General features: G+C 38.4%; 1 protein-coding gene across 6 annotated transcripts in view; it reads right to left on the minus strand.

Annotated features, from left to right (window-relative positions):
* Positions 1 to 472: 472 nt before the first annotated feature.
* LOC143724383 (signal-induced proliferation-associated 1-like protein 2) overlaps positions 473 to 17,481 on the minus strand; it is a 143,904-nt gene continuing 126,895 nt past the window's right edge. For all 6 annotated transcript variants that reach the window (XM_077217365.1, XM_077217363.1, XM_077217362.1 and 3 more), the window contains 5 exons: positions 16,339 to 16,558; positions 11,387 to 11,518; positions 5,460 to 5,577; positions 3,313 to 3,394; positions 473 to 1,412 (listed from right to left, as the gene is read on the minus strand). In XM_077217365.1, the coding sequence (XP_077073480.1) occupies positions 1,266 to 1,412; positions 3,313 to 3,394; positions 5,460 to 5,577; positions 11,387 to 11,518; positions 16,339 to 16,558 (699 nt within the window). In that variant the 3' untranslated portion in view covers positions 473 to 1,265. The remainder of the gene's footprint in view (positions 1,413 to 3,312; positions 3,395 to 5,459; positions 5,578 to 11,386; positions 11,519 to 16,338; positions 16,559 to 17,481) is intronic.

Here is a 17,481-nt window from a genome sequence, read left to right on the forward strand (position 1 = left end):
AAAAAAATAAATAAAAAAATTACAAATCCTGATTACTTTAATGCAACAAAAAAAATTTTTTTTTAGCACTTTCATCTAATTTTGCAAGAAAATGATAAAACTCTAATTGTTTGCTTTTTGTTTTTATAATGACAATTACCAAATTTCCCCTCCAAATTCTCATTATTATAATGCAAAAGACAAAATAAATAAAAAAAGTAGCAATGATCCTTTTGTCCAGACATGATCTTAAAAAAGACATTTTTTAAATATCTTTATGTATACTAACACATTTACTTTACATTTTAAATAATTTTTTAATATATATATATAATTAATTAATATATATAATTATATAATTAATGAAGAAATTGCCATCTAGAATTCTGAAATCCTAAGACATGTAAATAATATAGATATAATGGACAATATTAAATTTGCTCATCAATTAGTTCATTCCTAGAACCTGAAATATAAAAAAATGCACCACAAATTGATTTTACGTACTACATTTATTTTAAAAAAGCAACCAATGTCCCATCTTACACAAACTCAATTTACAGAGAAACACATTTGTAAAAGCGTAGAAACCAAAGTGTTATCTAGCAGCATCCAAATGTTGGAATGAGGGCAAAAAAAACAAACAAAAAAAGACAAATCATCAATAAATCTATGTATCGGACACAGTCCTGGCCGTCACGGTATCGCCTGCCTTGCCGTTTCCACTTTAATAAAATAAACTAATTTAGGTTAAATAAGCTTAAATAACAGTGTTAAATACAAGACACTTGATTGGAGGTTCTGTACAGAGATGGACAGGTTTTGGCATGTGACTGTGGTTCAAGGCGTGTGTTTCAGGACTTCATGCACACACACCGGCTTCATCTTTCCTTTGAGACACAATCTCAATCGCAGGACTTCTTCAGGAATCATTCAGGAGACACGATGAGCGACGAAAGGAACCGTTGAACCGTCAACGTTTAGATCGTATACCTTTCAATAGCGGAGGCAGAAAATGAAGCTTTTGTGAAGGAAATTACAAGTCTTGATGCGTTACATTCATAATCCACCTCCAGGATCTGATTCAGTACATTCTCCACGCTAAACCTGTCCCGCAAGTGAACCAACTACACCAGCGAATGCCTTCCTCAGTCCAACATGTACTTACATTCTACATCTCATTGGAATTGCAGTAGGAATTGGGCTTTGCTAGCGTAGGTGGATGCAGTTCTCCAGTGGTTTTGGACTCTGGTTTGGCCTGAAGACCCGGGCCGACGGAGTCTCCATCAAGGCTTCTTGTCGATGGTGTGGAAGAACCACTCTGTGAACCTCCTGAGCTGAGCGGCTGCGGTCTGGCTCTCCTCCTGCAAACGCATGTTGTCCTGCCTCAGGTTCTGCACCTCCACCTGCAGGATCGCCTTGTCCTCCTTCTCCTGCACACAAGAACAAGAACCGCTTTAGTGACTAGCGTTTTATGATGATGCTTGTAATATGATATGTGTTGCTAATGTGTTGTATGTGGTTTCCAGGGTGTTGCTATGTGGTTGCAAATGTTGTGTTTGGTTACCAGGGTGTTACTAATGTGTTGTGTGTGGTTGCCAGGGTGTTGCTATGTGGTTGCAAATGTTGTGTGTGGTTACCAGGGTGTTACTAATGTGTTGTGTGTGGTTGCCAGGGTGTTGCTATGTGGTTGCAAATGTTGTGTGTGGTTACCAGGGTGTTACTAATGTGTTGTGTATGGTTTCCAGGGTGTTGCTATGTGGTTGCAAATGTTGTGTGTGGTTACCAGGGTGTTACTAATGTGTTGTGTGTGGTTACCAGGGTGTTGCTATGTGGTTGCAAATGTTCTCTGTGGTTACCAGGGTGTTACTAATGTGTTGTGTATGGTTTCCAAGGTGTTGCTATGTGGTTGCAAATGTTGTGTGTGGTTACCAGGGTGTTACTAATGTGTTGTGTGTGGTTGCCAGGGTGTTGCTATGTGGTTGCAAATGTTGTGTGTGGTTACCAGGGTGTTACTAATGTGTTCTGTGTGGTTGCTAGGGTGTTGCTGTGGTTGCTAATATGTTATAGGTGGTTGGCAGGGTATTGCTATGTGGTTGCAAATCATATTATACACAATTGGAAACAAGCAGTTCGGAGATTCTTCGAGAAAGTCAAATCCAACAGGTGGAAGGGCATGAGAGTAAAAACATTATGAAAAAACTGGTGTAGTGTTTAACATAGAAATTGCTAGTAAATTTCTCAAATAATTTAACAAAAGTAATTAACACAAAACAGCATGTTACAAAATTAAACGTGATATTTTGAAGGCTCAAATTGTATTTTCTTGTTAAACTCCAATAATTTTTGTTTTATTTACAACGTTAAATAATCGTGTTTTTTTTACAGTGTCTAGGATAAAGCAGATTTTAAAACTTTTAGATAATACAGATGCCCAAATATTCTCAGATTCTGTAAATTCTGAACGGCTGTAATGTTGTCAAATCAGAAATGGATAATTTTTTATTATATTTTATCAAATGTTTATTATTTATTTGATTTTGTAATTTTTTTACACAATATTTTAAGTGCTAATAATGTCAAAATATTGTGAAGGAAGCAATGCTGTCAAACTAGAATTGGATAATATTGTAATTTTTTTAATTTATCACATTCTATCAAAATTTATTATTTATTTTTGCAGTATTTTTTTAAAGTGGTTATATTGTAAAAATCTAATATTTTGAAGGCGGCAATGCGGTCAAAACAATTAAATTAATTTAATACATTTACACTTTTATTACTATTTTACATAGTTTTTCTCAAAAGTTTAAAAAACCTCTGGAATGAAGTATTTTAGATATCTTACAAATTTCACCTTTAGAGTATTTTGCACTGAGATGTTATTTAAGAGAAGGAAAAGTTTAACAAATAAAAACAATGGCACTAAGTTCTAGAAACCTTAGATGATATACGACTCATAACTCATGTTCATAAGGCCCTTTATGGTCATTTAGAGTAATTGTACACCATCTGTACGTATATTGACCTCATATGACGTTATTAGCGATTCCATCAGGTGCATCATCGTCTGTTCAGAGCATTTCTGGTGATTCTGCTGATTGAGCGAGAGCAGTGATTTAAAACACATGATGTAGGATATTACATTGGGCCGACAAGGTGGCGGTTCTCCACGCTGGGTGTCCATTACGACACACTTCAACACATTGTTTGTCTATCCTTCCCCTCATAACCCTTCCTCCTGTGAACTCACAATCACAGTTGACGTACTTCCTTGCATTTACAGTGAGACGTAGAGAAAACCAGCTATTGTTCTCCACTAGCACAGTTCACCTTTTTCAAGTCATACTGCAGCTGTCTCAAGATCACCTCCAGCTGATTGACTTTTCCCGTCAGCGTGGCCGGAGACGTATCGCTGAAGACAGAGACAAAAGTATTAGGCTATACATAAAATAAAAAAAACAAGAGTGTATAGTGTGTGTGTCTGATCCATAGACTGTAAAAAAAGATGGACGACGCCCGTTCACTCTCTTCCATTGGTGAAAAGTGAAGCCTCCAAAGTCATATAGCGCTGACATCTTGCGCAGATTTGGGATCTGATTCTGCGCAGTAGTGAACGCGAAATAAAGCCGCGATATCAAAGTCCCTCCCTCACTCCTTCAGAAACAGTTAGTACAAAGTTTACTCAACAAAGTTGAAACTCCAATCTCCTCCTGAAAATCCCCCAAAAAGCCCACTGGTGCCTCAGTGACTACTTTGTCTAGAGAAGCTGTCAATCGTGACGTCACATTTCCTTTTTTATAGCATCAAATAACTAACTAAGACCAAACTAATAATAAAAAAAAACACTTAAACTTACATTAGCGTGATAAAAACTACCTAAAATGACAGAAAACATCTTTGGAAAAAATGTATTTCAAGTGTAATTTGATTGGTTAGCTTGCCTCATGTCCATTAGATTACATGGGGAGGCGGGGTTTATGAGCTATACTGGGACCAGTCACCGGGGGGCGATCGAGACACTGGGTTTATGAGCTATACTGGGACCAGCCACCGTGGGGCGATCGAGACACTGGGTTTATGAGCTATACTGGGACCAGCCACCGGGGGGGGCGATCGAGACACTGGGTTTATGAGCTATACTGGGACCACCCACCGGGGGGCGATCGAGACACTGGGTTTATGAGCTATACTGGGACCAGCCACTGGGGGGCGATCGAGACACTGGGTTTATGAGCTATACTGGGACCAGCCACCGGGGGGCGATCGAGACACTGGGTTTATGAGCTATACTGGGACCAGCCACTGGGGGGCGATCGAGACACTGGGTTTATGAGCTATACTGGGACCAGCCACTGGGGGGCGATCGAGACACTGGGTTTATGAGCTATACTGGGACCAGCCACCGGGGGGCGATCGAGACACTGGGTTTATGAGCTATACTGGGACCAGCCACCGGGGGGCGATCGAGACACTGGGTTTATGAGCTATACTGGGACCAGCCACCGGGGGGCGATTGAGACACTGGGTTTATGAGCTATACTGGGACCAGCCACCGGGGGGGCGATCGAGACACTGGGTTTATGAGCTATACTGGGACCAGCCACCGGGGGGCGATCGAGACACTGGGTTTATGAGCTATACTGGGACCAGCCACTGGGGGGCGATCGAGACACTGGGTTTATGAGCTATACCGGGACCAGCCACCGGGGGGCGATCGAGACACTCTCGCTTCACTTTCAGGACTTGTGCGGCACACTTGGTCTGATCAGGTCAAACTCAGTATTTATCGCAATGAAACCGCACGCAATTTGGCAAAGGCTGTTTTATGATTATTTTATGCGCAGCTTGTCAGTGAAGTACGACTCTGTGCTCAGCAGTAAATGCTGCTCCATCCAAACACCAGAGGGCGTCACAAACACACACCACATATCCCTCTGAACACCAGAGGGCGTCTCACACACACACGCCAAATATGCCCCGCCGCAGAAGTACAACAACACATCATTCCAGGAAATCCCTATCTGTAGCTGAATAAAAAGAAGATTGAAACGCTTTGATTGATTAAACATGACTAATAAACACACGACTGCCTTATTCTGTGTAAGAAGCACATCACCTCACAGAAGTATGAGCTCAACTGTCGTTATTAAGTGAGTTTGGAGTAAAAGCATGTTATTAAATGTTGTCTTTTGTTGGACAAGAGGTTAATAAATGCTTCTCATGTTTGTAAAGATGTTTGGCGAGTGTTGCTTCTTCAAATGCACGTTATAAGTGACTCAAACTCGCAGTGCTTTTAGATGGAGAAGCGTTTACTAATGATTACAGAGCCGTACGGCACTGACAAGATGCACATAACAAATAATCGCAGCCTTTGCGATTTCATAATCGGTTTAAGTACGATTAAATGTAAATTGTGACTAATTGTGCAGCCCTAGTCTATAGTGCGTGTAGTGTGTGTGTGAGCCGGTTAAACTCACCCGGCCTCCAGCGCAGCTCCTTCAGCGGCAGCCACTCGTCTGGTGAGTTCTCGCGATATCTGGAGCGCTTCGGCTCTCTGCATGTCCGTCATGCTGCAGAACGAGGACACGCGCTGGTCTGGACACAAGCAAAGCAAAGTCAAGTCACCTTCATTTATACAGCGCTTTTAACAATATAGATTGTTTCAAAAGCAGCTTTACAGTGATAATAGGAAATTAAAGTAATAGACATTGTTTTGGCTTTACAGCAGCTCTAGAATAAAGTTATTGTCCAGCTAAAGTTAGTTTTTATTGATTCACTTCCGTCGCAAAATCATTAGTTATTAACTTATTAATCATTAGTTAATAACCGCTAACACGACACCGTTCTAACAGAAAACCCTTAATGCGATCCAGACGCTCATTCGCACGACAACAGAGCCTGGTGGCTCGAGAATGCAAACCTTGAAATAGGTTGCAAGCCTTGAAGAAAAGAAAAGAAAAAAAAGGTTATCTCTTCGCATACTTCAACAATGCGAACCTGTGAGAGCGCTGACGGCGTGCACATGCGTATTACGTGTTTAGTCTATAGGTATGCGCGTTTAAATATATATGTGCGCAGGCGTGTAGTGTTTCTTTACAAATTGACCTCAACAAATTACTTGTCTGGCCTTAAAAATTTATAATACAAATTTTTTTATCACTTCTGCTATGCAAACATCAAACACACAGACACACACACACACACACACACACACACACACACACACACACACACACACACACACACACACACACACACACACACACACACACACACACTATATAAAAATTATTGCAATATCGCAAATGTATATATCGCAACGGCTTGCAATAACTCATGAACAAAAGACAAAGAGAAAATCACTCTCTGCTCTTGGTTGAATAACTTTTATAGCTTTAATAAGAATCAGTATATATTTCATTCATACAGTGAAAACTAAGCAGTGTTTTATTTTTACATTTGATTATTCAGTTTCTGTTGTTAAATAAACCTAAATGTAGGATAACCTGAACCCCTAAACCCTGTGGTTTACACTGATGTTAAAATAATGTGAAACACGTATGTAGGTTATATAATTTTAAAGATAATTAAGTTTATTTCACACACTTTAAGCATTATTGCATCGCATATCGAATATCGCATTATTTAATGAGTTATCGCATACCGCATTTTTCTTCAAAATCGTGCAGCCCTAACACACACACACACACACACACACACACACACACACACACACACACACACACACACACACACACACACACACACACACACACACACACACAGATCAGTTGTGTTCTCAATCTTACAGTCGTCCTGCAAATGAGCTGGGCTGCTAAAACAAGACCAGACTGCTTCAGGTACCATAAACACACTTCAAAGCCTGATGCAATATTTGGAAACAAAGTTACAGTCTCTATAGAGGAGATGTTTTTTTTCTGGGTCTTACTGAGAGACAGTTGCATTTAAACACTGAGAGATAAATTTAGCTTACAACATATTTGCCCTCCATTTACATCAGCGAGCACAATGAGTCAACAAGAAGTGTTTAAAAAATGTCGAACATTCATAAACAAGCATAAAAATTCATATACAAGTGGGTGACTTGAGACGACTAAGAGTCGTGTGGCTCTTTAAGCCCACTGAAGTGCCTTGGCTTTTGTGTGATGCATTGACGTAATTTCCACTGAAACAGGAAGTTAAGGCGGGACATATTGAATGGCTCCTCCCCCTTTTCAAATAGCCAATAGCGTTTAGTTTACCTCACAGACTGCAGTCTTACTTGACAGCTCCGTGGAAGCGAATCTGAGCGCTGATGATATGTTGGTTTCAGTAGTAGAAGTGTGAATAAATTATAGCCATTTCATTCTTAACAACGTACAGTTGGAAAACGGAATAAAACTCGAGCGTTTGAGCAACCAAACACACATCTCAACCCATATTGCTCTGTGACGTGTCAACGGCTGCTTTGGCTAGGTGGTATTTATAGCATAGGGGGCGGAGCTTCAGATTCTAGAGATCATTTGATTGGACAGAAGATATGATGAGAAGCTGAAGTCCACGGTGATGTCATAAAGATCTGTGATCTATTTTAGAGGAATCCATTTAATCTCCTAAATGCGAATTTTATCATATTCATACTAAAAGCTAAAAAAAAAAAACATTTTGATTTCAGAATGCTACTTAATGCTACTGCCAAGGCTCAGTCTCACTGGTAATTCATAACAAACATAAACCAGATGTAAACCCAAAATTATATATGAAAAACTGCTCTGAGACCTGATAGAAGACCTGTTTGCCACATAAATGACTATTGTGCAGATGTCAAGGGTTTAAATCTGTTCCCATTGTGTCATCAGATGCAACATATGGGTAAAAGTCCTAAAGACACGTTTAGCAGAAAGACAGACAGCAATGAGAATATGAATACATCTGTACTTTATTTTATTGTGTCTCGCAAACCAATGAACATACTCTCATCACAGCATATGGAGACAGACGCTGCTGTTGGAGGTAATCTGAACGTTTCAGCAGAACGTAAAGAGTTTAATTTACGGTCGTCTCTCAGGAGATTCCTACATGTGTGTTTCTGATCAGAACTGGCAGTCTTTCATTAAAAACATGACAATAAAACCTCTGTGTGTCTCTCCTCAGAGCTCTAATCATAAACCACATCATGCTTGAGTAGACCACATGAAAACCAGAGCCGGAGTTCTCAAAGTTCAGCATGTTCTGTTGTTTCTTCACAGAAATCGGTGTTTGTAATTAAACACTAGACTTCCCGTGTGTGTCGCCATGTTAATACATGCATTATGCATTCTGGGACTTGATCGATGTGCCGCATTCAAAGAGCCCGCAAACATGAACGTGTCTTTTAAATGCAGCTGCAGTTAATATATAAATACAGTTCATCTCAACCAGATTTTCATGCATTAAATTAGAGGTGTAAATGTCTTTCCTATGCAGGTCAAAATTAAAATATAAAAGGACATATATATAACATTTTGCCTATATAAGAAACTTAAGCCTTCAACATCAATGTTTTTTGTTTGTGACATTATTTTCATTCCAATTAAGTACAATTATCTCCTGTAATTAACAATACATATAAGCTATATATATATATATTGTGTGTTTGCGTCTCTCTCCTATATAGTTCCTTTTAATACAAATAAAAATGTAATCCAATTAGAAACACCATTAAAATAATGAAAATTACAAAAGCATCTAGACGTATTAGAGTAATGAGAATTTGGGTGAGAGTAAAGCCACAATGAAAACAGTCTTAATGATCCTAAAAATAGGCTTAATTTTGCAAAATTTCTCTTTGATTTTGTGCTTGAATATGACCTCGGCTCAATTTCATGAGATTCACCCAAAAAGGAAAGCTGTGTGATGTTCTTTAGTTCATGCAACGAGAAGCTAACAGTGTTTATAGGCAAAATAATTGATTTACGCATGAACCTCAGGTTTAACTCATGATGTGTATTCTTTCTGGGATGATCCTAGACCGTGAAAAGCCTTAATATAAGAGATCCTCAGAAACATCAGCTTGAGCCCTCATCCTTCTACAACTGAGAAAAACAGGTTCAGTGACTTTAATGAACACAGGAGCCATGAACAAAATAATGACGGCCTTCTGACTAATCCATTTACAGAAATGACAGGCGCACACAGGAGGGGCCGAGCGTTTCTGAACACCAGAGACATGTGATCACATGCAAATGTCCGAGGGCGGGACGGGCCAACAATTACCCAGCATGCTGTGCTGTCTGATAATTTAACTGTAGTTGGCAGCTTGGTAGTCTTTGTGTGAGTGATTCTGGGTGTCTGTCTACACAAACAAATATTTAGCCCAAAGTTTAAGATTTATGTATCTGAATTGCATTACAATACATTTGGATTACAGTTTTAACAAAGTAATACAATTAATGTGACGCATATTTTGTTTCTCAATGAACTTTTGAACAGATTCCCTGTTGTTTTCTACTATGTGAACTGAATGTACGCACCCAGGAAATACGTCTGACTATAGAAATTTGTGCAGGACAAAAATCAGGCATAGTTTATTATTAACTATTTGCATCTATTTGATCATATTTTCAATGTGCATTTATTCAAATCACTTAGAATCAGCATGAATCTGTTCATTGTTCAAACCATTACATTCATTCAGTGAATCAGTGTATGAACATGGTTCAAATATGGCATGCAATATTCAATTAGTTAAAATGTATGAGATTGAAACAAATTGGATTAATTGATAATAATGTATCATATATAAACCTGGTTATTGTGTATTTAAAGCTGCAGTCTGTAGTTTTCCCTCTTTGTCGCCATCTCTGTTCGAAATCTGCAATTGCAGTTAATCACGTAATTATCTTCTAAACACAATGCTTTGAGGAGAATGTGCGGCTGTCAGTCACCGCCGGTGTGGATACTGGCATTCAGAATCACAGATTATACTTTTTGGAAGTAACGTATGACCAACGTAATAATTTCCACCGGAGAATGTAATCTGAACAATAACATCCACTTTTGTTCTGATCAAATAAGGGAAAAAAAGTATTGCAGTAAATCACGCTGATTAAATCTAACGATCGCTTATCATATCACGTCAAACCGTGCAAATTATACTTTGTTCTAAAATTGTTCATATTAACAACATCAGCATTGCGTGACATTTAATGCCCTTCCGATATTTATCCTTGTTTTCGCATGGTCCGGTTGCAGTCTCTTTTTTTTAGTAGCCACTCTGAAGTCCGAAGTCTATTGCATTTTACAACGGGTGAATCTCCAGTCGTCACTGCTGGTGATTGTCGTTTCAACTTTTCTGGATCCGCCATCAAATTGATAAGTTTAATTATATCAAATGCTGTGAGAAAAGGCTATAAATCTCCACTTTCAACATTCTCACACTCAATATAGCCCACTAGCCGAGACTCTTCTGTATGTGCACAGATGTGACGTAATGACGCAAAGACATGCTCGAATTTCCTGCAGAAATCAACCAGTACCACTGGAATTAAAAACATTATTACAAGCTTACCGTTTTGAATCGAGCTAAGGCAAGAAGAGAGTTTTGAACACTGGCTGGTTATGAACACTGGTAATTTTTAACCCAAAAAAGTTACGGACTGCAGCTTTAAAACACATTCAGTTTACTATTACAGGAATCTGTCCTGTTTCATAAATGCATGTCTGACAAATTAAGATTATTAGTTTATGCATGTTCAAATCCAAATGCATTGACACTTTATATGCTATTCAAATACATAAATCTGAGTGTGAGTGTGGAGAAAAGCATCTTCTAAATGCATAGATGTAAAAGTATGAACCAGAACCTGAGCAAACATTGTCATATTTTCTTAGCCTTTTACTTTCATTTGCTGAGGTTGTACTGGTTTCTCCATTGTTGCAGCTCGTCTCTTCCCAGTCTGTCAGTAACGATCTGTTTAGTTCCTGTCTCTATGAAACCCCTCCTTCTGAAAGCCCACTGTGCTCTGATTGGTCGGCTGGATTAGTGTGTTGTGATTGGTTGAGGGCTTCGAGTGTGTTTGGGGAATGTCCCGCCCCTTACCATACCCACCAGTTCCAACACACTACTATCTAACTCAACCAGTCCCCGCCCCTTTATTCTGCGTATGAATTATTTAAATGAGGAATATTGTGACGTGTCCGTTCCCGGAAGAAACCTTAAGACTACAATGGAGGCGTTTCAGGAGTTCAGAAACACTGACACTGATATAGAGAAGAACTTTCTTTGCAGAGCTTTTTCATGCTCAAACAGCAACATTACACACTGAAGAAAGAAGAACATGTTAAAAAGCATAATAGGAGCCCGTCTCTCGTCAAACAAACCCCTCCCCCACACACACACACACACACAGTGTTTTCAACATACCTTCAAAGGCCCGTGCCGCGTCTACGAGGTGAGACCAGTCCAGGCCCGTGGCAGTGTCGGGTAGAGGCATGAGACCCGGGTCGCTGAACTTCGCCCGGTCCGCGAGCGACCCGTCAGAGAACCAGAACTCATCTATAGAGATGGGTACACACACACGGAGACAGATCAGTGACACACACACACACACTCGCAGCCACACGTTACTGTCAGTCTAACGGGCTCTTCCATCTCGTGAGCTACCCCTGGGTTTCCAGACAGAAACGGCTCAATCCACTCCATCTGTCGGGAGGTCATGAAGGTCACAGTAATGAGTGACAGTGCTGGAGAATAACCGGCGTGATGAATCGTCACATGCTGTCTTCACCACATAATGCCTCTTTTTATGAGATCTCAAAAGCGCGACTGACAGCAGAATGAGAGCCAGATCGGATCATTCATTTAAGATCTGCTCGATTGGAGAGGGAAGTCTTCAGGAATGTGGATGACAGACTACATAGAAGAAAAGAGCTAGAGCCCTGACACTGCGCTCCAAAACGTGATGCTCAGGGTTTGAAGTTAACGCTGTCAAATCTCTGGCCAATTTGGCGTGTTACTTATTATGTTTATTCACTTTGCTGGGGAAGTTTGTGAAAACCAAATCTGTGCAGATTTTAACGCAAATACTCAACTCGTGAGTCATCATGATATATTAAGTACATTGCACAGAATCTGCGTATATCTGGCTTACTTGAACACACGTCACTACGCGACAAATAACGGCACGCTTGTTCACTTGCATTGAAGCAGTAGCGAAGATTAAAAAGCATTTGGTTAACAGAAAAAACATATTTTCCAACATCCTACATGTTTTGATGTTCTTTGTACTGCATTGATCCGTCCACCTTAAAACACATTTTTGGTGAAAAGGACGAGGATGAAAGAGGAAGGGAGGAGATGCTGGATGACAGGATTTTGTTTGAATAAGAAATGAATGTATGAATATATATATATAGGCCTATATAAGCTGTGACGTAGTTAATCTGGTTAATTTCTTCTCCTTTTACTTTTTTTTGGCTAGTAGAAGTTCTGAATGGCTAGTAACTTAAAAACATTTTGTAGCCAAATTGGCCGTTGAGTGAAAAAGTGAATTTCAAACCCTGATGCTGCTTTGAAACGTACACCAAAATAATGCACTTTCCTGTCAGCGCTATTAAACTGCTGTCTCTCAGCAGCCGGCTGGACATCCCTGAACATGGCTTCATTTTTCAATCAATTGCGTGTGTCCAAATCTCTCATTGTACATCTCTCTCTAGCCTGATAAATAGGACATGCCATAAACATTTTCCCATCTCACGAAGAACTCGCTCTGAAAAGGATGTGAGGGAAAAACAGCAGAACGCTGGAGGTAAATGTGCCTCTCTCTCTCTCTCTCTCTCTCTCTGTGTGTGTGTGTGTTTGAGCCTAAGAGGGACGCAATCTGTCAAATTAGACCATTCACTAGATGAGCAGGGTGAGAAAAAAAATTCTGCAAACTGCTATCTGTCGAAACAATCAGAAACTGATCACGCGTGACAGCAATCAGCCACCGCGGGCCACTCGAAAAAGCAGCTATAAATGAATCATCTCTCACACACTGATTAAAACTGTTAAATGTGTTCATATTAGAAATCCTTCAGTTTAAACCAAATTATATGCGATTGTTTGCTCTGGTGTGTAACTATGCCTTTATCTAATATAAATTTCAAACGTCGATCGCAGCACATCTTTTTTTTGATCAAGTTTTACCCCCTTATAAACCAGCAGTGAAGATCTTCAATTGGGGTTTATACTGTCACTGTGGATCAAAACCATATTTAGAGATTTAAGTCACTTACAGTAAATAAATAATAATAATAACAATTCATAATAATAACATTGATATTATTAATATATGTTCTTATTAAAAATAGGAATTATAATTAATTAGGAACACGTCTATATAAATATCAACTATATAAGTATTATTATTATTAACAATAATTAATATTAAATATAGATTATAAAGATTAAATATATAAATATATTAACTCTAGTATTATAATAAACAATAATAACAGTTTTTATTATAAATAACAATGAACAATAAGTAATATTAAATATATATAAATACAAAATCAATAGAGAAAATGTGAAATATAAAAACAGTTTTTTTATATTTTATACAATATTTTAACAAATATTAAAAACAGTTATTATAATTAATAATATGAATGCTAATAATATTAAAATTAATTATGATTATATATAAATATATTAAATATAAGTACTATAATTAACAATAATATTTGATTAATATTAACAATTAATAATAACAATATAAATATAGATTTTTTAAAAATATGGTTATTATAATAAATAATAATATAATTAACGAAGATTATACATTAATATGAGTATTAATGAAAATTAACATTAATAATAATTCATATAAATAATATTAAATATATACATAACATATTTATTTTATATAATATAAATATAAAATTTATTATAGTGTTATAATTATTATTAATAATAATAATAATAATAATAATTAATATTACTGCATTAGACCACAAAATATTAAACCAAGTGTCATTCATTACAGAATAATAGCACAAACACACTTTTAAGCAAAACCACTGTAGCGCTGCTTGTGGCAATGCTGAAAATACAATTGATTTCATACTATACGTTCACAAAATTCACCAGCTTGAAATGAAGAAAAGTGATGTTAGTGAAGACAAAAGATTTATACAGACTCTTGGTTTGATATTTTCTAACAATAATATATTTATAAGTGTGACTTAAGTGTCTAAAACAGTTTGAGCAGGAACAATCCCATCATCAGTGCAGTAATAACACATAACCCTGATCCTCACGGCTGTGACGGGTGTTCTCTGTGCGGAGCAGGAGTCGCTTTAGCCGTGACATTTTCTTCTTCCTGGCTTTTAATTAAAGATGCCATATAAAAGGACTCACACTGGGTTCTGTCTCACATACACGCAACTGCCTCTCTGGTCAGGAAATTATTCTGTCTGGTAAACCATATGGGGCTGAAACGCACGGATCATGATGAGAGGCGTTTATGGATGACGTGCTTTAGTCTCAAACCTGTATGGTTTCTAATGGTTTTATTTACAGTGACCAGCGGCTGTTATGCTCCGAATCTCCCCTATGGCTATGACGCATCTCACATTTGTGCATGTACATATTCACAGTGTTGGGAAAGTTCACTTTCTACATGAACTAGTTCAAAGTTCAGTTCACAAATTTTTTAAATGAACTAGTTCAGTTCATAGTTCATACTTTAAAATGTTGAACTAGTTCATAGTTCTTTTGTTCCATATGTTGCTGCGAGCTATTATTTTACAAAATTATTGCCACAGCCCATATAGAACTACAGACAGCAATTATTTTATCGGCGGGCAAAGTTTGCACAGAAATGAAAGATTTTTCTCATCCTCACCGACCTTGTCATAAAACTCGTTCATAAAAAATCGTCATAAAAATTATCATATGATCCTCCTTGCTGCTTTTTGTGTTGATGACGCATGCGGCGGTGCGACACTGGTGGCTGGTGTTGCCAGATTGGTTTTTTTTCCGCTACATATTAAGGCCTGTTTACGGTGTGTTTTATCCGTGTTTTCGCTCTATAGAAATCTGGCACTCTATTGAACGAAGTTAAACTGAGAGTGCTGTCGTTCACAGACACCAGAATGAATGAGTTCACAGTAACGTTCATCAGGCAGTAATACAGTACGTTCAGTTCACGTTCGCCCAAAATAAGAACTATCATTCAATGAACGCGTTCAGGCACAACACTGCATATTCAGACATGCAATGTGAAGATGCATCAATGCAAATTTGACATGCAGTATGTAAAATGCCATTTCTCTGCGTTTACACTGGCACAAAAAAATCGGATCTTTTACTCACATCTGACACAGATCGGAATATGTTGCAGACGTGTAAACACAAAAATCCACACAAGATCTGATTTTTTCGCATCCGATCTGAGCCACTTCCGAATGTGGTTTTAAATCACATACATATCCGATATCTGGACATCCAACCTATGTCTAACACGCATATCCGATTCCCCGTTGAATTCAAGCCAGCACAAGACAAGGATGACACGTTTATTCACAAATATAGCTTTTTAATGTTGTATTATGAGGCAGACGTGCATGTATGCGCTAACTCACAACTTTTTATTGAGGTGGGAACTTTTATATTTATCTTTGTAAAGCAAAGGAATTGCGAGAATACATTCAGAAGCTGGTGTTTACCCTCTGCCCGCGACTTTTATAAATAAAACAGCTAATGAAAGCTACATTATATTTCTCAGCAATGAGATGATAACTTCGCTGCACTTAAACCAAAAAGCTTCACTATTAGGTTACTCACTCACTCTCTCGGTTTAATTCATTTGAATTCATAAAAAAAAAAAAACTTTATTTCACTTCAGAATTCTAGATCTGAGCTGCAGATAAATCGAAAATGATTTCCGGACTATAAATCTGTTCCATCAGATTTTGCGCTGCAAAACATTCATGAGTCATGATGACAGCTGTTATCTTTTCCATGCTGGCAAATAATCATGACCACCCGACATGAATTATATAAATTATTTTAATAGCACGGCCATTCAAAACCATATGCATAGTAAAATCACAGAAAATCCTTCTGTGCGGGAATTAATGTAAACACAGATATCGGATTCCAGTCCTGTCTAAAGTGAATGTAAACAGGAAATGTATGTGAATGTAAAAAGGATCCGTGTATTAAGACTTGCAGTGTAAATGCAGCCTTTGTGTCATATATATATAAATGGTAATGCAATGCATTATAAACGGAGTACGCATGTGACGCCTGAACGTGCAGTCTCTGTAGGTGCTCACTGGGTTTTGGACCAGCTGTGTTTCAGCAATGATGTGAGGTGCAGGACTCACTCTTCAGCTTGGATGCGGGCTGGTTGAGGCTGATGCGGGGGGGCAGCGTGCTGTGGTACGGTGGAGTGCTAGAGAACAGTATATCGTTGGGCATGGCCTGGTCCAGCATGGAGCTTCGTGAGCTGGCATAGGACGACCCCTTCCTATTACTGCACACACTCTCGTCCGAGAGAGTCCGGTACAAGGAGCGCCTCGGTGACAGGCTTCCCGCCGCTGATGCCTGACAGGAGACACACGTGAATCATCACAGATGTTAAAGGACAGTTCACCCAAAAATTAAAGTTCTGTCATTAATTATTCACCCTCGTGTCGTTCCAAACCCGTAAGACCTTCATCATCCTCGGGAAACACAAATGAAGATATTTTTGATGAAATCAGAGAGATTTCAGATCCCTCCATAGACAGCAATGTCATTGCAACTTTCAAAGCCCAGAAAGGTAGTAAAGACATTGTAAAATTAGTCCATGTGACTACAGTGGTTAAAATGTAATGTTATGAAGCGACGAGAATACTTTTTGCATTCAAGCGACTTTATTCAACAATTGAATAAAAAAAAGTTTTAGGTTTTTTTTTGCGCACAAAAACTATTCTCATAGTTTCATAACATTACATTTGAACCACTGTAGTCACATGGACTATTTTAACAATGTCTTTTCTACCTTTTTGAGCCTTGAAAGTCGCAATGACGTTGCTGTCTATGAAGCAGTGTTAATTTCGTTATTTTCGTCAACAAAATTTTTTCACAGACGAAAACGAGACTAAATAAAACCTAGTTTTGAATGACAAAAACTATGATGAAAATCTATTGACATTTTCGTCAACGAATAAAAACTAGACAAAAATGTTAGATAGTGACGATTTGGGAAGCGATGCAGTCAGTAGTGATGTCCTGCGTGTGTGGTAGATGCGCACATTTGTACTGTAACGTGCTGATCTACCCAGCGGGACACGAGTTGGCATGTGCTGCATGTCTCATAAAACGTTAAAAAATGTAAAAGTCTGGAAGAATGAGTAGAGCAGACATATACATCTGAATAAGAGTGACAACACAAAAAAAGAACTCTATTCGGTCCGGTTTCTGTGCGCACACACCCGACCCCAGCCGTACACATAGACACATATACAGCGCGTGAGGACTGAATT

This window comes from Siphateles boraxobius, unplaced genomic scaffold, assembly GCF_051911475.1.
Source record: "Siphateles boraxobius isolate OS27281-9 unplaced genomic scaffold, OSU_SipBor_1 73, whole genome shotgun sequence".
Lineage (NCBI taxonomy): Eukaryota > Metazoa > Chordata > Actinopteri > Cypriniformes > Leuciscidae > Siphateles > Siphateles boraxobius.